Source organism: Podarcis raffonei, chromosome 3 (genome assembly GCF_027172205.1).
Source record: "Podarcis raffonei isolate rPodRaf1 chromosome 3, rPodRaf1.pri, whole genome shotgun sequence".
In the NCBI taxonomy this organism is placed as follows: domain Eukaryota; kingdom Metazoa; phylum Chordata; class Lepidosauria; order Squamata; family Lacertidae; genus Podarcis; species Podarcis raffonei.
The window spans coordinates 78151302-78171735 of record NC_070604.1 but is presented as its reverse complement, the minus strand read 5'-3'; the positions used below and the strand labels follow the sequence as shown (position 1 = coordinate 78171735).

At 40.3% G+C, this 20434-nt stretch overlaps 3 protein-coding genes and 1 long non-coding RNA gene across 11 annotated transcripts in view; 2 read left to right on the top strand and 2 right to left on the bottom strand.

Annotated features, from left to right (window-relative positions):
* The window catches only part of TARBP1 (TAR (HIV-1) RNA binding protein 1), a 31354-nt gene extending 22378 nt beyond the window's left edge, over positions 1-8976 (top strand). Inside the window, exons 21-30 of the mRNA XM_053382537.1 lie at positions 38-148; positions 548-697; positions 1011-1097; positions 3170-3366; positions 4786-4867; positions 6129-6300; positions 6496-6681; positions 7092-7216; positions 7827-7963; positions 8630-8976. Coding sequence (XP_053238512.1) covers positions 38-148; positions 548-697; positions 1011-1097; positions 3170-3366; positions 4786-4867; positions 6129-6300; positions 6496-6681; positions 7092-7216; positions 7827-7963; positions 8630-8789 — 1407 coding nt within the window. The 3' untranslated portion in view covers positions 8790-8976. The remainder of the gene's footprint in view (positions 1-37; positions 149-547; positions 698-1010; positions 1098-3169; positions 3367-4785; positions 4868-6128; positions 6301-6495; positions 6682-7091; positions 7217-7826; positions 7964-8629) is intronic.
* Positions 8977-9166: 190 nt separating this feature from the next.
* Positions 9167-12185, bottom strand: LOC128410823 (cytochrome c oxidase assembly factor 6 homolog). Of its 3 annotated transcripts, none has more exons than XM_053382545.1 (3): positions 12141-12185; positions 10192-10337; positions 9167-9668 (listed from the first exon to the last, which is right to left on the bottom strand). In XM_053382545.1, exons 2-3 carry the CDS (start codon positions 10333-10335, stop codon positions 9573-9575), a joined length of 240 nt encoding a protein of 79 aa, XP_053238520.1. In that variant the 5' UTR covers positions 10336-10337; positions 12141-12185; the 3' UTR covers positions 9167-9572. The 3 variants fall into 3 exon arrangements, with proteins under 3 accessions (XP_053238520.1, XP_053238519.1, XP_053238521.1); XM_053382544.1 differs by lacking the exon at positions 12141-12185 and adding an exon at positions 11696-11835; XM_053382546.1 differs by lacking the exon at positions 12141-12185 and adding an exon at positions 11096-11165.
* A 214-nt stretch (positions 12186-12399) lies between these two features.
* On the top strand, positions 12400-19099 carry LOC128410824 (uncharacterized). Of its 2 annotated transcripts, none has more exons than XR_008329612.1 (3): positions 12400-12444; positions 13845-13928; positions 18998-19099. It is a non-coding gene; the product is annotated as an uncharacterized LOC128410824 (long non-coding RNA). The 2 variants fall into 2 exon arrangements; XR_008329611.1 differs by having other exon boundaries at positions 13690-13928.
* The window catches only part of SLC35F3 (solute carrier family 35 member F3), a 91231-nt gene continuing 89267 nt past the window's right edge, over positions 18471-20434 (bottom strand). For all 5 annotated transcript variants that reach the window (XM_053382538.1, XM_053382540.1, XM_053382539.1 and 2 more), the window contains one exon: positions 18471-20324. In XM_053382538.1, coding sequence (XP_053238513.1) covers positions 20080-20324 — 245 coding nt within the window. In that variant the 3' untranslated portion in view covers positions 18471-20079. The remainder of the gene's footprint in view (positions 20325-20434) is intronic.

The window sequence follows — 20434 nt, the reverse complement described above, 5'->3', positions numbered from 1 at the left end:
AAAGCATTCAGCTTGAGCAACTTTATATTCTCTACAGGGTGAACTCATGTCAAAATCAAAAAACCGCTATTATGTGAACTCCTTACAACACAGAATTAAAAATCGACTGTGGCAGACATTGCTAGTTCTGTTTCCAAAACTTCATGAGGTACTGTTTCTCATAGCATTTGTTTTTATTACTTATTTTATTACTTATGAAGGGAAAGTTAATTAATAAAACAGCTTTTCTATTTATAAAATGGGGTGCATAGTACCACAAGTATGTCAGACTTCCTTCCAGCATATAATTCCCCTAAGAAGAATTGCTTAGAATTAAGAAGGTAGGTTGCTTTTGTGGCTGTACTATTAGTTTTCTTAATTGACTGGCTAAATTGAAATGATTAATTTGCTCTTTTACTGCTTTTTATTTATTTTTTTGTTTGTTGTCTGTTTTGAAAGAAAACCCTTTTAAAATCCTAGGAAGGAAAGAGTAGTGTGTGTGTTTGTGTGTGTTTGATAAAGTAGGTTTACAAAGTATAATTGATTTCATACCTGCTATTTTATCTAGGATATTTTAACGAGAACTATTGACAGGATTCTACAAGCTGGACATAGTAATAATCAAGCATCAGTAAAGTACTTAATAGAATGGAATATCATATTGATTCTACATAAGTTTCCTCATTTTCTTCAAAAGTTCTGGGATTGTTTTAACTATGTGAGTAGTAAGGTATTTGGTTGTTCAATTGTGAATAAATCATATATGTTTTTATTGAGTCTTCAAGTACTTTTCAATTTTTTTATTATTATTTTTTGCTTAAATGGATTCCAGGGACAGGGGTAACATTTACCATTGAATATATTGATGTTGATAATATATGTAATAATTGTGCTAAAGCAGTTAAGCCCCTGTATTATGGAGGCATGAATGAGTGCTTCTGGGTTCAAAATTGGTTGATAAGCTGTAATTAAACTATAAGGAACTACATGCATTGGGAAACCTTGATACTAACACATGGCTTATTTTCCAGGGTGAAGACCAGCTTAAAACGAGCATTTGCACATTTTTAGCAGTGATATCACATTTTGACGTAATTCTCCAAAATATATCTGAGAAGGTAGATTTTTTTGGTTGAAACTAAGAAATGGGGTGTAGGGAACAAATGATAATAATCCGCTAACTACATCTTGTTGAGGTTACTGCAATGTGTTTTACAGGGCTGCCTTTCAAGACCACTCAGAAACTTAAAAGACCAAGGCCTATCTACTCCAAACCAGTGGCAAACCACTGGACAGCAATTGCAAGCCAACTAGCAGGGTATGAGTGCAGTAGCTGTCTCTCCTGCTGTTAATTCCCTAGCACAGGCATAGGCAAACTCGGCCCTCCAGATGTTTTGGGACTACAACTCCCATCATCCCCAGCTAACAGGACCAGTGATCAGGGATGATGGGAATTGTAGTCGCAAAACATCTGGAGGACCGAGTTTGCCTATGCCTGCCCTAGCAGCTGGTATTCAGAGATATGCTGCCCCTGATTCTGGATGTAGAATATGGCTATCATGACTAGTAGCTGCTGATAGCTCTGTCCTCCATGAATTTGTCTAATCCCCTTTTAAAGCCATCTATATTGGTGACCATCACAGCAAATCCCATAGTTCAGCTATATGCTGTGAAGTAGTACTTCATTTTGTCCATTCAAATTAATTAGATGACCTGGGTTCAGGTCAATTTAATTTTGTCCATTCAACTTAATTAGATGACCTGGGTTCAGGTACTTTGAGAAAGGGAGAAAAACCTTTCTGTATCCATTTCCCCCACACCTTACTCATCTTACCCCTCCTGGTAGAATGCCCCCCCAATGCCTTCACTTGGCTAGATTGCTGACTATCACAGGTCATTTGGACCATATCTTGCATGTTTAAAAGTTTCACTGGTTCCCCATGCATTTCTAGGTTTAAATAAGTGGTTCCAACCTGTAAAGTTCAGTATTTTGAAGACCACTTGCTCCCATTCAAGCCTGCTTGTTCATTAAGGTCATCTGGAGAGGCCCTTTTTTAGATACCTCCAGCTACAGAAGTTAGTGAATGGTGACTGAGAATCGGGTCTTCTCAGCAGTGATGCACTGGCTCTAGAATGTCCTCCCCAGGTCTGTGCAAGTAGCGTCTGTACTTAGGAGTTTTAGGCTGCATGTGAAAACAGCTCCCCACCCCAGCCTTTTTAATAACTACGTTGTAACATCACAACACTGGTGTTCACTTTAGAGCATCCCCAAACTCGGCCCTCCAGATGTTTTGGGACTACAACTCCCATCATCCCAAGCTAACAGGACCAGTGGTCAGGGATGGTGGGAATTGTAGTCCCAAAACATCTGGAGGGACGAGTTTGCAGGTGCCTGCTTTAGAATGTATTGGTCTGTTAACTGAGGTCCAGCTCTGAGGGCCTTCTGGTGGTTCCCTCATTGTGAGAAGTGAAGTTACAGGGAACCAGGCACAGGGCCTTCTCGGTAGTGGGGGCCGCCCTGTGAAATGCCCTCCCATCAAATGTCAAGGAAATAAACAACTATCTGACTTTTAGAAGACATCTGAAGGCAGCCCTGTTTAGGGAAGTTTTTAATGTCTGATGTTCTATTATATTTTTAATATTTTGTTGGAAGCCACCCAGAGTGGCTGGGGAAACCCAGCCAGATGGGTGGGGTATAAATAAAATATTATTGTTGTTGTTGTTGTTGGGTGGGGTATAAATGTTGTTGTTGTTGTTGTTTAGCAATATTAAGAAATGTTAATAGTTTTTACTTTGCAATGTTTTGGCGTTTGTTTTGTTCTGTTTTTAATTTGTAGGCCACTTTGAAAATATGTTATTGAATGATGGAAGACAATTTATTATTAATTATTAAAATTAATATACATTTGCAGATATATGTTGGTTTATAATGCTGCAAGTTAGCTAAGAGTTGAAGGCTATGCATAGAAGTATAATTCTATACGGACTAAAAGCTGGAGTAAATCTTATGTTTTGATGTAGGATTTCTTGATAAAACTTTAGTTGAACTTCCAGCTCATTGCCGTGTCTATTTAAAAATGTTTCACATTAGGAATTAGATGAGTTATAGTTATATGACTTCTTACATATAGTGATATTACTTCTTACGAGAAATGTATGAACTACTAAAGGAATGCCTTTCTCCCTCTAGACACCAGCCTTGAAGAAAGCCCTCGTCGTCGTTCTACAGTGGTGTTTCCATCACAATTTCAGTGTTCGACTTTATGCTTTAATTGCCCTTAAGAAAATTTGGGGAATGTGCAAAGCATTGTGTGTGGAAGATTTTGAAGCTTTAGCTCCAGTTATTGACTGTAGTCTCAATCAAGCAGAAAGCATGCATGGAACAGGGTTAGTAGCACATAATTCTTTTAAAATACTGCTATGAAACTAGTGATGCTCCAAAATGAAAACACTTTCTAGACCACTTACGGATGAATCTAATTTTCTCAAGGAGCACTTTGTTATACCCATAGTTGTGTTGTCTCATCTGAACAAGGTAGAACATTTTAAAATAAACCAAATTCAGCAATAACAGATAAAGTGAAATTATGAAAAAAGTCTGGGGATTTCTTTTTCATCAGAAGCATACCTGGCCTGTGAAACAGAAAACTAGACTGCTTGTCTCTTGAATTTTAATAACCTGACTTGCACTCCACTTATTTGAATATAGGTCAATCACTTCCATATTATTATTGATGGATTAGATAGAAGATACTGGTTGTTTGTGGAGTAAAAGGGAGAGACCAATAGTGTGGCAATTTGTTTATTCTTTGGGAGACTGTGAGGTTAAATTTATCTGAAAGTGCTCCCTTAATATATGACTTAATGTCTGGAAGAATGTTGCGTGGTGAACCAAATAAGGCAGGTAATAACAGTGTAGTTGTATAAAGTAGGATTGCTCTTGTATAGTGCATTGTATATAAACACAAATCATAATGAAATCTTAAGCATTTTTACTCAGCAGAAAGTCCCATAGAGTTCAGTGGATCTTACTCTTGAGGTGATTATGTTTAGAATTACAAATTTGAACTATGCCCGGTCTGGGGAAGAAGGTTTAATCCTTTGAATATATTTCATTATTATTATTATATTATATTATTATAACCTGGCCAGAGCCTCTGAAATGGGACAAGTTAAAGATCTAAATTTGATAACTATTTTATATATATATTTATATTTGTTGTGATTCACAGACCCACAAATGAGTTTTCCCAGTTTGTTCTGCAGCAGCTTCCGCTGCCAAATCATGGGAACTACTGTTTAAATTCCATAAAAAGCAATTGCAATATGTAATTTGCCCCAAGTGTTTCAGCACAGAAAAGGGCTGAAAGAATTGTGATGCATATTGCTTAAAACAATGAGTTTTAACAATGAATCAATGAGTTGCAGCCATAGAATCTAACTCACAGATATGTGTATGCTCAAATGTGATTTATTCAGTGGAGAGACCTCAGCTTAGTGTGAAAGGAAACCATGTGGAGCTGTTTTAGTGCTTCTGCACCACAAAGAAATTCCCTTGATCGAGGCGATGTTGTGTAATACCTCATAATTACCCTTGTGCTTACTAGTTGGAAAGTGACCAAATCGTAATAGAAAAGAATTATGCTGCAATCCTTACTCGACTTATCTTGGGAGTAAGCCCCATTGAATTAACTAGGATTTACTTCTGAATATACATGGTTAGGATTGCCTTTTGGTAACGTTCTAAAAAGAGGCTTATTGAGACATTTTCTTGTCATACATCATACTATTATGCTTACAATGCAGGAATGCTAAAAAGAATTGGCAGCGCATCCAAAAACACTTTTTCTTTGAAAACTTTCATCCACTTAAGGATTACTGTGTTGAGGTAAGTACATAAATATTCAGTGGTTTGTTTGTTTATTTTTTAAAAAACAACAACCTTAGATCTGTCTAATCGATGACACTGCTAGTGTGATCAAGGAGACGTGGCTTCAAATTTCCACTCATTCAAGAAACTAACTGGATGACCTTGGGTCATTAAGCAAAGGCATTTTTGTGTGTGTTGAAAACATCAATCTCACTGCCAAAGTCATCCTAATTCTGCACCATATTGTTTTTATATGTGTGCTTACTTTGCCTAATGTACAGTTCAGTCCTGTGCATGTCTTCACAGGCATAAGCCCCATTGTTCTCAACTGGACTTACTTCCAGATAATACATGATTGCTTCCTTATTCAGCTTTTGCTACAGGACCTTTAAATCACACACCCCAGATATTTGGAAATTCACTAAACCCCTTCTATTTCTTGAAATTTTATCCAATATTGTACACATTCATAAAAGCTAGAAACAGACATTAAATAAGAAAATGAAAGTCCAGGGTCTGAATTTCACGTTTCTTTGCAACCTCAGGATGTACGCAACCCTGAACCTCATATAGAAGCCTGTGCTTTGGGAAATGACTACTTACTTGGAACATGTCTTATTTTATGGATTGCCATTATGCAGTTAGAGAAGGTGGGCAGAGCAGTTCAATTAGGGTGGAGTATTTATGGTGGAAGAACCACCAAATCCAGAGTCCAACTCTTGGTATTTTCCCTCCAATGTCAGGGGAGTGGGAAGGTTTTGGATACGGCAGATCTTCTTAATATACCCATATGATGTCCATTTTATCTTCCTACTGTCATTGCAGGTGGGGTTGTACTCTAAATATGCTTGCCTTCCATTAAAGTCAATGAGATTTAAGCCCAGTCATACCTTGGAAGTTGAACGGAATCCATTCCGGAAGTCTGTTCAACTTCCAAAACGTTGGAAAACCAAAGCGCTGCTTCTGATTGGCTGCAGGAAGCTCCTGCAGCCAATCAGAAGTCGCGGAAGCCCCGTTGGATGTTTGGCTTCTGAAAGAACATTCACCAACCGGAACAATCACTTCCGGGTTTCGATCGTTTGGGAGCTGATTTGTTTGGGAGCCAAGGCATTCGAGATCCAAGATACGACTGTACACTGAAATATGAGTGGGACAGACCGAACCATCATTTTGTTTCTCTTATTATAATAGGGCACTAATGCTTCACTTTGACTGGTTCATGGCTAATATATTTCGGCATTTTCAGTGCTAGTTCAATTTTCCAAATATTATTTTTCAGACAATATTTTACACCTTGCCGCAACTTTCAGAAATTGCAGAAGAGGAATTGATTTCTCTATCTAAATTTAAAGCATTCACAGACATCCCACTGAGCTCAACATTTCCATTCTCCCATTCTCGAACTTCACTTCTTGATCTGAAGCAGTGTGACTGGTCTCAGCAAGATTTGGGTAAATAACTAGTGCTGGCTTAAATAGTCATGCATATTTTATATACTTCTTTTAAAATTAATTGTGCAGTATTTTAACAACACAAAATGTTAAATGGTTATGAAGAATATTGTCTGCCCTCAGTATTTAATTTCTAATATGCTAGGATTCTCAGCAGAGTTTGTTGCATTCAGGTAACTAAATATTCAATCTTAGGTTTGAGTTCATCTGAATCAAGCAGTCAAAGGCAATGGACAGATGTTCAAAAAAAGATAATTCCTTGGAAGGACAGTACTCCTGATCTGGAGCTTGTATTTCAAGATCGGGCTACTAAACTTGGAAAAGCAAACAATAAACTGATTGTAGTGGCTTCACTCATTGATAAACCTACCAATTTAGGAGGTAAGATCTTACCCACTTGAAACTACTAGTACTTGAAAGTATGTTATGTGACTTACATTTTTTAAAGCAAACTTTATATATTCAACCTCTATATATAAAGGATTTCCAATGGAAATTGCGTTTAATCATCAAACTACAGCACAAAAGAGAAGTGCCTTTCACTTTCCCCCCTGACATTACCATAAATTAGTGTACTTTAGCCACTTGTAGTAATTAGTTGTTTGCAGGGCCATGTTATAGGCTGATGAGGATGCTTAGTTTAAGATCTTTAAGGGAAGAGTGAGTCATGCTATTGTATTTTTGTATAGCCTGATAGACCCACCATGAATGCCCTTCTTCAGCATCTAAGTGCCCCATTCAATTAATGAAATATGACTCATATGGAATGAAAGTGTTCTGCTTCTTTGTAGGCCTGTGCCGTACATGTGAAATATTTGGGGTGTCGGCTCTCATTGTTGGCAGCCTTCATTATATAAATGACAAGCAATTTCAGTACCTCAGTGTTTCTGCTGAACAATGGCTTTCCCTCATTGAGGTGAGTAAAGAGTATATTACTTGTAGACTACTTAAATGTAACTTAACTTGCCTCAGTTTTTCATGAATGGGCTTGCCTACCATTGTATGGGACTAAAATTCTTTATGCTAGTGTTGAAGTGTTATGTATTAGTCTGCTACCTTTACAACTCTTTCCTGTGATTGACTGGGTTGAGCCTCTGTTTTACTACAGTTAAGCACTTTGACATTTCTTTGATTTCAATGGGAACGTTAAGCATGTGTGTTCCTGAATATATCTCTGACTAGCATTGCTGGAGTGGGGGGCAAACCATGGGCGTGAGGGCTATTGTCTTCATAGCTTGTTTGTGGCATTTATGCAGGCATCTGGCTATCAGTTGGAAACGAGTTGCTGCACTAGATGGATTCCCAACCTGATCCCTGCTTTTTTTGTTTTGATTGATTGAACCTAGCTGTGTGGCTTTATGAATCTTATAAGGATACTGTATCGGTCCACATGATGCTAGCCTTTCAGCTGATCAAAATCTGACATATTTTGACTGATACAGCTATTTGTACTGTATATTAATAGAGGTTTGCATTCAAACATTTCTAAAGTAATCTCACTTTTTTAAAAATAAATAAATGTGTAGGTAAAGCCATTCCAGCTTGCTGATTATTTGGAGCAGAAGAAAATGGAAGGCTACACTATAATAGGTGTAGAGCAAACGGCTAAAAGTTGTGATCTGACAGAATATTGTTTTCCAGAGAAATCGCTCTTGCTGCTGGGGTAAATAAAAAACAAAACTTTTTTAAATATAACATGATTCTAAATAATTTTTTGGTAGTGAAAGCTGAGAATTGTAGAGTTTGAGAAAAATGAAAAGATCAGCTATAATTGTTGTTCCCGTTTACTGTGGTGGCTGAATAGGACTAGAATAGAAATATATGAAGGCCTCAACCACCCAGCTGTCCGTCATTGTCGTTTTAATTCTGATGGTCCCCTGGTGTAGAACTCACTCATTCCAGATATTTTTGTCCTCCCCATTCAACAGGGCTGTAGGCTTATTTTTCATGTGCTTGAAATGAATGTAAAACAGTGACACATCAGCTAATTACACCATATAATAGCACTGAGCAATATTTTTAGGGAGTGAAGCAGGAGTCATATTAACTGCACTTGATCTGTCTTAAAAGCAATATTAGTTATGAAAGGGGAATGAGGAAATGTTATCACTGTATCACAGTGCAGTCTTCTCTACTAAATATATGATTAACATTATCTGGCCCAGTAGCAGCAGTGGCTCCTCAGGCAGGGTCTTGTTACCCAGTAACATTTTATTTGGATATTCCTTTGATTAAACCTGGGTCTTTTTGCATGTTGAGTAGATGCTCTGGGACTGAACTGCACCCCCTCTGCTAACTGTGATACATGTTTGTGTGCTTTTCTTGTCAGAAATGAGCATGAGGGAATCCCTGCGAATCTAATTCAGCAGCTGGACACCTGTGTAGAAATTCCTCAGCAAGGAGTTATCCGGTCACTTAATGTCCATGTAAGTGGAGCTCTGCTCATTTGGGAATATATTAGGCAACAGATCGTCAAGGAAAAAGAATGAAGATAAATACATGAATCTTGTCAAAACTGTTGCTCTGATGGTGCTAAGAAACTCATGGAGTAGAGATAATGCACAAAAGAATAAGTTTTGTATTTTGCATGCCTTCATTTTTTAAAATAACTCAAATGCCTTAAACCATGACTGTATTGAAATATTCATTGATGATAAATATTCTTTCAGTATACAAGTTTCTTGGTGTAGATTATGTTGCTGAAAAAATCTCTTTATATTCTTCTTAGGTGAGTTCCAAATGACCATTTTGTAGCAGGGTGGCAACTCAAGTTTGTGGGTTCCCTTCAACCATACACAGAGCTGCTGGGGCAATGCTCCTATTTTATCAAATTAATATGCAAACAGACTCAATGTGTACACTGGCATGACTGCACAATAACTAGCATTTGGCTAATTTTATTTATTCACTTGTAAAGATCGACTATCAAAATGGATGTAAGTGTTCTATTAATACAAAGGAAACTGCTTGAAAGAAGAAACTGGTAATGAACTCACAATGTAACATTTGAGTAGATACAGTGCACCAATTCACCCTTTATTGGTAGTAGCAACTTCAATGAGGTGTGGTTGGGAGGCCTCTTCTCTTCACTGCGCACTTCCAAGGTACATGCGGGCTAGGAGCCTTCACACCGATGCCAGATAAACAAGTATAGCTTTTGAAATTATTTATAGGCCATCACTGTCCTTTACTGACACTTTTAAGTATCACTCAAGTGCTCTTCTTCTGCAAGCTCCTTTGTCGTGGCTGTATTTTGAAAAGCTGATGAGTAGCTATGACTTCTCAGTTGTCTCTGAAGGCTGAAATTCTCCTGCTTCCAACTTTGCTTTATATTTTAGATAATCTCTTCTTCTATCAAAATATTTAACCTGTTTTGAATAAGATTGCTGTTAGGAAATGAGACTGACACAATAAAATTCTAGTGTAATGAAAACAGGAAGAACCTCTTGCAGCATTTCAGATCTAGATATGTAACCATGCTGATCTACTCTGAATGTTTCAGGATCCTCAACTCCCTTAAGGGAGAATTCTCCCTTAGTTCTATTACCAAACAGTTCTAATGTCTTCTTACAGTGAAATGTAGGGTGCCACAATCAACCCTACCTAATTGGTCAGGCAAATATCTCGGAGATGCTCACACAACCCTTGAGGTATTTGATACAGAACACTACAATTTACACCCCTATCAATGCTATGCCAGTTTATAGGGTTTATCTCATTGCTGGTAAAGACAAGTACATGCTGGAAACCTAGGAAGCCACCTTACAAGAGTCAGACATAGCCTAATGTTGTCTACAGTGACTCTTCAGGGTTTCAGACAGGAAGTCTTTCTCAGTCCTATCAGAAGATGCTGGAATATTTTTTTTGGGGGGGGGGATTTGTCCTGCTTACCCACTGTTGTGGACACACATTTTCAAAAGAGCACCTAAGTTTCTCACACTTCGATGCCTCTTCCATATTATCATCTAAGCACTTCCAATACTCATCCCGAGCTCCCCAGCAAGCCTTCCTTTCCTTCATTGATGGAGCTGTCATTTCTGTCACAAGAAACAAAAGATCGCTGTTATTCTTGAACTACTTTGGTGTTCTATAACTTAACAAGTCACCAACCAATCCTACACTTTATTGAACCTAAACTGTTTTTACTTGAGTCTAATGTTGAATGTAAAATGTTTTTAAGTGTTTTGAAACGCACTGTATTTATAAGGGAGCAATACTGAAATGAAAAGATAATCATAGCTGTGAAGCCTGTTACTTTGTGTGCAGCCTGTCAACATTGTTACAGTTACAAGAAAGCAGTTAAAGGCCTATGTGGTTTAGTTAGACCTGTTAGTTATCTGAAGTAGAATTGTGAACAGCTAAAATAGGGGTGATTAACCAGCAGCCCCCCAGGGCTTGTTGGACTACCAACTCCCATCATCCTTGACCATGGTGGGGGCTGATAGGAGCAGTAATCCAACAATATCAAAAGGGTCATAAATTAGCTGCCCCGCCCTATAGCATATAGCAGATGATCCTGACAGTAATTGCCCGAAAGGACTGTCACAGCCTTGTCCAGTCAATGTGGTCTGGTGGTCAGTGGAAATAGAAGAACCCAGAAAGAGTTTGAAGAGCTGAAATCTCTTAAAAATTGAATTTGTAAAAGCAATAACAGTCTTCACATTTTAAGAGAGCAATTCTTGACCAAGATTCAGGTGATTCAGGCACACCTTGCTTTATTGAGCTTTGTTTTACCATACTTTGCATATATTGCCCCTTATATAAGGACATTGGTGCAACTGCTGGCAGCCCTTACCTGCCACCACCTCTTCTAGTCACAGGAGTGGAGCTCGCTAGGGTTAGAGTTGGCTTTTATCTAGCATGTAAAACACTGACTCGTGTCCTGCTTTTGGGCTTCCAATGGGCATCTGGTTGGCCAATGAGAGATCAAGACACGGGACTAGATGGGCCATCTATCTGATCCAGCAGGCGCTTCTTATGTTTTGGGAACCTTTGGAGGGGGTGCAATTGTGTGGGCCAGTATACATAAATATACTGAGATTCCAGGGTTGGCATTGTTTGGTTCACAGCAGTCTAAAGCCCAGAGAGTTTAACTGTAAGTAAAACAAACTGCCACACCTTATGTTTAAGGAGGCACCATTTGATAAGCGATCTTCTTAAAAGCAGACAACAATGTCTACAGTGCAGTGTTACTTAGTATTTCAAGAACACTAACACCATGTAAGACTGGTTTCATCGTACAAACAGCGTACAAAACTGTACTGAACACTAGAAACCTTACAGTTTGCCACCTGCATTGGGCACATAAAATAATCCCAGGTTGTCAGGTGAAGAGTTTTAAGAAGCCCCCAAAACATTGTATTGCTGGGCAGTTGCCACATTGCACGCGACCAACCTGAGCTGCTGAACTCGGGGCTAAAGAACGGGACTCCCCAGGGCACCTATCCCCAAAGTCCAGTTTCTGCCGTGAACCGCCGAAAGGAGTGAGCGCGGTCTCTCCCGTCGTTTCCTTCCAGGGGCCCCGCGGAGCCGCCTGCACGGAAGGCGCCGCGTGACCGAGTCCCGCGCCCTCGCTGGAGAGCGATGCCCAGTGGGCACAAGGCAGGGGAAGCGCGCGGAGGTAACTCTGCTTGCCCTCCACGCTCGGCTGCTGCAGTCTTGGGAGGCGGAGGGCAGGGCGAGCGCCCGCTCTCACCTCCTCCTCTCCGCCCGCAAAAGGGTGAGAGGGGTCTCCCCGCCTTCTCGAGCTCAGAAAGGTCTCCCCGCCCGACTCCTCTGCGGGAAGCCGGCTCCCGACCTCCAGACAAGGTGAGGATTCTACACTCGTCGCCTTCACTTACCCGCCGCACTTCCGGTTGAGCTTGAAAAGCCCGGATGTGCATCCAGGTGACACACCGGAAGCGCATGCGCAGCTAACATGGAGCTTATTATGACAACGCGGAGGCGGAGAGAGAGTGTGTCTCTCCGCCTGCTGCGTTATAGGCTGCGCGTGCGCACTTACGCAGCTTGCTTGGCGGCTTTGTTGCTAGGCTACTGCCCGGCCCCCTTCAGTGCTGCTCTGCGGGCGGGAAAACAAATGAGCTCAGGATGAAGCCCTGGGACGTAAGAGACATGAATTGCAGTTCCATTTCGTGCGCCCCACAGGTTTGGAAGCCCTAATTTAGCCGTTAATATTCTGGTGCTTTCGAATAAATGACAATAATATAATTCGGCAATCGAAAATCTTCAAAATTGCCACCATGTATTTTTTTTAAGTTTCAGCGTTAAAGCAGCGGCGTCTGCATTAGCAGGTGGGGCTTTTTTGAGGATGGAAGCAGACCAATTAAATTGACATTTGCAGCTGATTTGGGTAGAAAACGGACAGGACTGTCTTTACGTCACTTTGGCACCCGCCGTGCTTGCAATTGTGCTGCCCGTGAAATTCCACATTTATTTTTTTTAATCCTTCCTGTTGTGTGTGATGAATTATACGCGCTTTTCGAAGTCACGGCAGGCCAGAATTTGTTAAGAGACGAGAAACAGAAGCGGAGAATTCGGGAGGCTTCCTTTGTCGCGCAAGGGCTGCCTGCCGCCACCATCCGAGCAGAGATTCTGTAGGAGGTTTTTGCTTTGTAGTTGTCAGGTCACCTCCATGAGTCGCGACAGAGACGAGGCCACAAACGGCTGCAAAACGGAACAACTTTATTAATTCCTCCTGATTTAGCAGCAGCGCTGGTGGCTTCAGTTTGGACGCAGCGCCGCCTATGGTTGATCTAGCAACATAGGAGCCCAAACTTCCCATATTCTGACAGTTTAAGGAGGGCAAGTGTCCAGCTGGTGGCTCGAGCATTTCATCCCTGAGAGAAGCATTCATGGACCCCAGGAACCGAGGAGTTCCAGGCTACACCATGAAGCACCAATGAAAAAAGAACTACTTCCCCAAGTCTGAGTAGATTTTCTCAATTCAGTCACAGCCTATTTCTAAAGGCTGAGAGTTACAAAAATCTTCCCTTCGTGTGTGAGTGAACTCTCTCCTCCCAAGCAGCAAAAGGCTGATGCAGATGGGTCCTTAAGCCTAAAGTCTGATCTAAATGATCACAGTATGGGGTTTGGGACCGATTCTGCTCACCTTCCCAAGTCAGATTAAATAATGATTGTAGGGTGACCAATGCACCTGAACTGGATCTATCTGCTCTGCAGGTATCTTGGTGGTGAAGCTTGATTCCTGCTCTTCTAGTACTGTGAATGGGATTATGGCATTTGAGGGACAGGAAGCTTCTGACATAGGAACCAACTCCTAGGGGCTAAGTCTCTTCAGCTCCCCCAAAGTTGATGGGTATTGCCATTCAAATAGTGTGTTTGTGTGTGTGATTATCTCTCCCCCTGCCCCAATGTTTTACACTATTCAAGTTTTCACCCTTGGCTGCTGCTGATCCTGTTTTGAGGCAGGTGCTGGACAGAATGGTCTTTTGGTCTAGTGACTGAAACCAAAGCAACCAGTGTCTTAATAATTCATCAGTTTCCTAAACTGATTGTAAACCCCACACACCTTTACATTCTACTAGTGGAACAGTAAGAAGTGCTGGCTCGTTTCCATGGGAACCAAGGAGCTGCACTTCTGAACTGTGTGGCTTTTTCACAGCATTGAGGTAAGGGTTGATCTTGAAAAGTATTGAATGATTATAATTCTTAAAAGCCTTCCATAAAACACTGCAGGTCTATGCCACTTTTGAACTCCCAAGACAGACACTTACAATATTATCTTTTTAGTTGGCATACATGTACTCGCTTTGTTTAGGTTCTTCTTCTTTTTATTTTGCTGTATGATTTTCTGTAGCAAATTGGAGGCTTGTTGATAATTTGCTGTCTGTGGGGCATAAACCTAAAGTAACATTGTTGATACTTAGTGGCTGGAGAAAAATGCAGAAAAACGCTTATCTATAGATAAGCTCCCCTGTCTGGAAGAGGATGCCCTTCTGTTCTCTTTTTCCTCATTGTCTTATAGAATGAGTTGCCCTGTCATGATTTACATGAAAATAGCATCTCTCTGTTGCAATGAGTCCTATGTATTCCCAGAGAAATAACTCCTAGTGGTTAGAATAGGCCCAATTAATGTTTTACATTAAGTCCTATAGCAATGATGAAGCTACCAAATTATATACCTTTTCATTTGATGGATTGGAGACCACTGGATACCTCATGTAAGCTCCTCTGAGCTTTCTAAAGGAAGAATGAGACCTGTGCATTATTAAAAAATAGCTTCAACTTTTATATAGGTAATTAAATAAATATCCCAGGCTTATTTCATTTCCTTATTTAGGGAAGTGACCATAATTCATTGGCAGAGCACATGCACTGCAAACAGAAGATCCCATCTTCAATCCCCACATCCCCAGTTTAAAGGGATAGGTATCAGGTGAGGGAAACAATTTCTGCCCGAGACCCTGAAGAGTGGCTGCTACTCAGAATTGATAGTGTGTGTGATAATACTCTGTCAGGATGTAAGGCATCTTCCTATGAATAGTAGTCATTCTCAGAGGAACCATGTTGAATTTATACAAGGCGCAAAAATCTCAGAATAGATGTGCTAGAATCTGGCCAGGTTTGGTGTTCTTCCCCCATTACCTTAGTAAAGACGGCAGATCCCTCTTCCAGTGCACAAAGTCATTGATTAAATCCTGACCAGCAAGAATATAGTGTAACCCAGGGGGTAATTTCTACCACTGATAACCCTCTTTTACTGCCCCCCAGGAGCTGCCTACCATCTCCCCTAATTCCTGAAACTACCAGTTGTCACTAAAACCTAAATCCTTAAAAAGGGGTCTGTGGCCATTCAGCCTTTGCCCCTCTTGATTTCCCCAACCTGCAGCTCATGCCTGAAGCTGCCAGTGTCGGGTGACCACTGAGAGTAAGTTGGCAATGTTAGTTTGGATTAAGTGTAGGATTAGTTAGACCAATATTCTGGTATCTTGAGCTGCACACTTGCCATTTCTCCTCCTTCTCCCTTTTTAAATACATACTCCATTTGAATAAACTGCTTAATTAGAGCTGAACACACTCAAGGCCTATGCTACTGATTGTTAATGTGCCTAGGAAAGTGGAGGAGAGACAGGCTGAAGTTGCCAAGCCAGAGATCTTGAGGAGACCACGGTAAGGCCTTGATGATGCATAAGCAAGCAGTGGCAGCAGAGAGAAAGGACTAGGACAGATCCCTCAAGACTATTAGCCTACACCACAGGGTTGTCACTGGAGCAGGGACTTCCCTCTCATTACAGAATATATCTGGAATATAACACTAACTTAATGCTTCTTATTCATGTGAATTCAAGAGAAGTTCCTTGGCAATGGTGGATGATGACATTTTTAAAGAAAGAAAGCTCCTAGTCAAACTAACTGTATACTTATATTCCCTGAGCCAGGCTATGTATCATGGGGGGTTGTCTGGCAATGAATAGTCTGATATAACAAAGCAACTTCATCTATCTAGCTCAGTACTTCTTCTTCTGGCTGGCAGCCTAGCCCATAAGCAAGTCTACTGAGTCATATTGTACTATGCTTACTGTGAATGTGACAGCTAAAAAGGTTGCCAAGTACTGCTTTCAACAACAAAAAATGTATATTTTAATTTACATAAATTTGAATTTTGGATGCACTTTAGGGTTTTCAATTAAAAGTTTTTAAACTTATGTTAATTTTTCAATAGTTATCATGCTCTGCTCTGCTCGGTATTAAAACTTCCCAGCAGAGTGCAGCCTCATTTTTTGTGTGCCTATTGTATTGCCCTGAAAACTATTTTGGTAAGGGAGCATGCTGAGCGGCAGTCTTCACGCTGAGAATGGCTTTTAGATGATGGAAGCTCCTTATATCCAAGTCATTGTATAACATTTCTTAGATAGTAATAAGAATCTGAAGACGGCTAAGTAGCTAAATAAACCAGCCATTTCAAGTGCAGGTCTGTTGTGCTTTAACAATGCAGTATCAGTATGTGAAAAGATGCGCAGGTCTTTGAATTAATGCCATTGCTTTCACTGAAAATTCCTTGTTGCCATAGGAAACTACCTATATACCACGGAGTACCACCGACTACAGTATCTTTCAGTACTAGTTTAGTTGTAGTTGTGGTAGTTGTAGTGGCTCAAAGAAAGCCTTGTTTTACTGCAGTTAAGTGGCATTTTGCTATGCATGCAGCATAACATCTAGGAGCCTCATGCCCTCAGGTTTCCGTCTTCTCCCAGTAAGTACTAATTTGATGGCACAAGGTTGTGCTAGGAGCTGGACTGCTGCTCTTAACTGAAGCTCTCACCTGTGTCTGTCTCCATCTTGATCCTCTCTGCCCTCCTTGTGTAACACAACTGCACAGTGCATAGGCTTCTCCAGGGCACAGGCACAGTAGCAACCACCAATTCTCTTGTATAAGCAAAGAAGGTAGGCAGGCTGGCCCACAGTTCCAAAGCCAAGGGCTGAGGTGTTTCATAGCATCATACCATAACTCTTGCACTGGATGCTGGACTGGGCTGCTGGGCCAAACTACTACAGCTCTCAAGTTCCTTGGGAGTAAGTAGCACTGTTTTCAGGAATATCTACTTATTGTGTGTGTTCAGGACTTGAGCAGAGTTTCTAAATAAGAGTAAAATAATCCATGAGGCTGGTGAATTGTTGTAGAAAAGAGTTTAACTACTGCACACATTTTCCTGTTCTGTTTTATAAACCTAATTTTCATTAGTGCAGGCAAGAACAAAATAAATGCTCTATTCTGTTGACATTTGAACAGAGGACTGTTCTGTTTTGAGTGAGTCAGAATATTAACACCCTTGCTTTGATCTTAGTTGCACATACTCCATATGAATTAATGCACAGTTGAATAAGCAAATGGCTCACATTTTTCATTTGAACTGTGCAGATTAATTCTGGCAACTATCTTTATTTTTTGGCGGGCAGGGGAGGGGGAATTACTGATATGTAAAATCTCTAGACAGTATGTATACATAGTGAACTTGCTTGGAAAAATTTCTAAAAGGTTTTGAAATATTGACAAATAGAACAACCACATTGAGGCTTTTTTCCTATCACCTAAATCTTGCCGACTAACAGGGTGTTACATAACTCATTGCTCACATGGCTGGCTGGGCTGCATGTCCTGGATAACATTTTCAACCTAGCTTTTAATTTAAGAAATGTACAAGACAAAGGGAGGAAATAATAAATTGTGTAGATAAATTTATATTACTATTTGGTATCTAGATCTTTGGGGAGGTCCTTCTTATCTGCATGCTACATCTACCAATAGCACAATGTTAGCTATGCATAGTGTTTTGGGTCAGTGACGCACTGGTAGGTCTCAAAACCTAGAAAAATATGGGTGCACTCTAGCAAAAATTAGGTACACCTTATTCCCTTAACTATTCCCAAGTGTATTTAAAATATTGAGGCTGCAGTTCTAACCCCCAACCTTACTGCTGGTGTGTGTGTGTAGGATTCAGTGAATAGCCCTGCCAACCAGCCTCTGCCACCACAGAGCCCCCCACTGTAGCCTCAGCAAGTATAGTGGAGGAGACATTGGTCCAGGGGATGGCTCCCAAGTGGGGTGTTACAGGGTCTGGGTTGGGGCTGGAGCTGGGCTGGACCATGGATCCATTTTGTTGTAAGCCAGTCCAGCTCCTGGGCCCCATCTACTCTGGACTGGAGCTGATGCAGTTTTGAAAAGAAAAGAAAAGATAATGCCCACCCCATCTTCTGCCTTATACAGCAAGAGCTGGCAGGGCTATGGTTGTGCCTGCAGATCTGTTGCTCTGCATCTCCATGGCCCCCTTGAAGTACTGCTCTTCCCACTTACCGTATTTTTTGCACCATAACACTCACTTTTTTCCTCCTAGAAAGTAAGGGGAAATGTCTGTGCGTGTTATGGAGGGAATGCCTACGGGTGGCATGCCTACGGATTTTCTTCCTCTAAAAACTACGTGCGTGTTATGGTCGGGTGCGTGTTATAGAGCGAAAAATACGGTAAGTCTTTTTTGATATAAACAAAATCAGTGTAGCTGAAGTGACCTGGAGAAAGTATTTTTCAGGGTCACAGCACTGGGCTTGTTATCCCTTTCTTTTCTTTTGTCACTTCCACACAAGTAAAATATTTCTTAGTGAAAATAACACGGTATCTCACCAGAAGATGGGAAACAGAAGCAGATGCCATTGACTTGGTATGAACTTTCAGTAGTTTTATTAGTTTTGTCAAGCAAATAATTGAATCTGAAATTGATTCAATAAAAATTTGAGAAGTGAACACCACCTCCATTTGACATGTAAAAATGCCACAGAGACAGCATGTACCATTGGGTTATGGCAACAATTCAAAATAACATTTTTAATTTGTATGTAGCAATGTAAACTTCAAAAATAGTAAACTATAACCTTTGCCTCTTTCTTTGTACATATCACATAGTCTATCACAGATAGAAATTTAATGGCGAACCTAAATTGTAGAAGTAAACAGCTTGGTGCTTACAAGTTTTGTAAAAAGTGTTAGGTTTGATGTTAATATCTTGTGTGTTCTTTTAAAAAAAACCACCCTCAAAGCAATGTAATAAAAGCAAGTGGCAATTCACCTCTTAGTCCCCTTTTGTATACATCATAAACTGTGTTCCCTGTAAGTGGCTGCTAGCTTTATTATTGGTTTTTAAGCAAGGTTCTTACATGCAGGACTTGATTCTTTTCGCACTCACAGAAATACAGATCAGGAGGAGAGTTCCTCCTCAAGACCCATGTAAGTGGGAAGCAAATCTGACCTAGCAAGAGACCTTGAAGTCCCCAAGTGTTCAGCACTCCCATTAATCAGTGGCTTGAAGCAGGCACTCATTGATTTCTTTGGGAGTTTCAAGAGCACTGTGTCTGCAGAACAAACTTTTCATGTTGTAAAGACCAATGCAGAAGCAACTTGCAGTGTGACCTAATTCTACACAGACAATGGACTAGATTTCTGTAGAAGGCACTGTATTTTCCCTTGCATGAGAAAAAGCATGGATTGCAGTCATCATGCACAGTTATAAAGATTGGATGCACTACCCCAGATAACTTTTCCTGCACAAACTCTATTGAGATGGATGGGAGTCATGCAAGACACCATGCAGGAAGAAGCCTGCCATGTTCTTGCATGCCTGCTATTCACTTCAATGTGGCTTTCACAGGAAAAATCCCTGGCTAATCGTGCCCTGATACTCTTGACTGCTTTCACTTTCATGCTTTTGTGCAAAACTTAACATTTTATCCGGCTTCTGCTCTGGCACCAAGGGCACTAATCTTCACACAGCAATTCCCCCCTCCCCATTTTCTCCCCCCCACCCCCACCAAAAGATTTTCTTTTGGTTTATATGAAAACATTTATAGAGTACAGCTCTGTTTAAAAAATAAGCTTATGACATAGTATAGCATCTGTTTTTTCTCTCTCTATATATTATATATATTTGTAAATCACAGTGTGCGATGTGTCATTCAGTACTTAATGTTCAAATTATATGCCCTGCTTTTCATGATGATTGATCATTAAAACAATATACGCAATATAATTCATTTATACGTTACATTCATTTAAAAAGAATTCTGTTTTTGCCTTTTTAAATGAGTTCTCTCAAGTGAAATATCTGATGTGAAACAGTGCAAGCAATTTGGACATGCTGAAACGTGATGCCTCAGACTCTATTATTATCAAAACTGTACATCTATGTACACTGTATTGAACATATGTGCTTTGCAAGAAAAGATCTGTGAATTATAGCATATAACGTTAAGACTTTCCATAAAAAAACAACATTAATGTGAGAATGATGACATGGATGGGCGTGTTCTCCTGCTTTTATTTTGTAATCCTGAAACAATGTCTCCATTTCCTTCCGGTATCTCTTCCTTCTTTCGTACTTTGAGGCGAGTGAGGAGCTTTATCAACCACTCATCCCATTCCTCTGGTAAAAGCAGCAGCAGGAAGCCCAGGCCAATGATGACAATGGCAATTACGCGGACACTGTTGAATTCAATGTCACTCAAGTAGTGATCAACAACTGCATGAAACATTGAACTAATATCATTAAAGGGTACAAAGTATCACATACTCAACAGAATATCACATAACTAATAGCAAAGAGCCTCCATTTCAAGTCAGTTTCACAAC